This window comes from Cynoglossus semilaevis, unplaced genomic scaffold (genome assembly GCF_000523025.1).
Source record: "Cynoglossus semilaevis isolate Cse_v1.0 unplaced genomic scaffold, Cse_v1.0 scaffold992, whole genome shotgun sequence".
NCBI classification, from domain to species: Eukaryota; Metazoa; Chordata; class Actinopteri; order Pleuronectiformes; family Cynoglossidae; genus Cynoglossus; species Cynoglossus semilaevis.
The window spans coordinates 166,636-167,914 of record NW_007585124.1 but is presented as its reverse complement, the minus strand read 5'-3'; the positions used below and the strand labels follow the sequence as shown (position 1 = coordinate 167,914).

General features: G+C 51.9%; 1 protein-coding gene across 1 annotated transcript in view; it reads left to right on the top strand.

Annotated features, from left to right (window-relative positions):
- Positions 1 to 1,274, top strand: part of LOC103398737 (C-C chemokine receptor type 9-like) — a 1,827-nt gene extending 553 nt beyond the window's left edge. The window contains 1 exon segment of the mRNA XM_008337457.3: positions 1 to 1,274. This exon segment is cut by the window's left edge and continues 24 nt beyond it. Within this exon segment, the coding sequence (XP_008335679.1) occupies positions 1 to 851 (851 nt within the window). The 3' untranslated portion in view covers positions 852 to 1,274.
- Positions 1,275 to 1,279: the final 5 nt, after the last annotated feature.

Here is a 1,279-nt window from a genome sequence, read left to right as displayed (position 1 = left end):
ACCTGGCTGTTGCCGACTTGCTCTTCCTGGTCACGCTGCCCTTGTGGGCAGCAGAAGCACTGCAAAGCTGGAACTTCGGCCCAACGCTCTGCAAGATGGTCTCTGCCCTCTACAAGGTGAACTTGTTCAGCAGCACACTGCTGCTCACCTGCATCAGTGTGGACCGCTACGTAGTCATCGTCCAGACCACCAAAGCCCAGAACTCGCAGTCAGAGCGCCGGCGCTGGAGTGGTGCGGTGTGTGTCGGGGTTTGGCTTCTCGCTTTGGTGTTGGCCACACCTGAACTGGTCTTCTCCAGCACTGCTGCGGTGGACTCACACCAGTACTGCAGGATGGTCTTTCCATCTCATGTGGGAAACCGAACCAAGACTCTGGTGCTGTCCTTGCAGGTGATGATGGGCTTCTGCATCCCCGTGGTCATCATGGGCTTCTGCTACAGTGTCATCGTGGCCAGACTGCTCGGCACCAGAAACTTCCAGAAACATAAGGCCATCCGTGTCATCCTGGTGGTGGTGTTGGTGTTCGTAATGTCACAGCTGCCACACAACAGCGTGCTGATTATAAAGGCGGCACAGGCGTCCAACGCCACAATGACCAACTGCGAGGAGATGAAGCGATTCGACGTCGTGGACCAGGTGTTAAAAAGTGTGGCTTACACCCACGCCTGCCTGAACCCTTTCCTCTATGCCTTTGTGGGCGTACGTTTCCGCCGTGATGTGCTGATGTTGTTGCTGCGCTGCTGCCGCCGCCCCCTGCTGGTACCACAGAGTAAGAACAGCAGGATTCCACTGAGCTCCACCAGAGTGTCTGTCATGTCTGACAGTGACACCTCCCAGGCCATGTCCCTCTGAGGACACATTGTAGTGATTGGACTTTGAAGTCACGTGTGTGCTGCTCAAAGGTAACCAGCTGCTGCTAACACGCTGTTGCTTGTGTTTTTGTGCTAACTGCTGCTAATTAAATGCTAAGAAATGTTTAACAAATGCTTTCCTATTGAACACGTGGACAGCAGGTGGCAGTATCCCGGCTCTGCCCTTAATGGTGGGGGGGCTGGTTAACAAGGGGGACATTATCCCTCCTCACCCCTCCTCAAATCACTTACTGCATGTAGAACCTGTGAATGTGACAAACAGGAAGTACCTCTTCACACTTCCCCTTTTATGTTTGCAAACATTTGACTTTTCCTGTACAAAAATATTGTTCTGAATGTTTTATTATGTAAAAACATATATTCAGCTGTGAATGTAATAAACACTCCTCACCCCCCCGACAAACATGT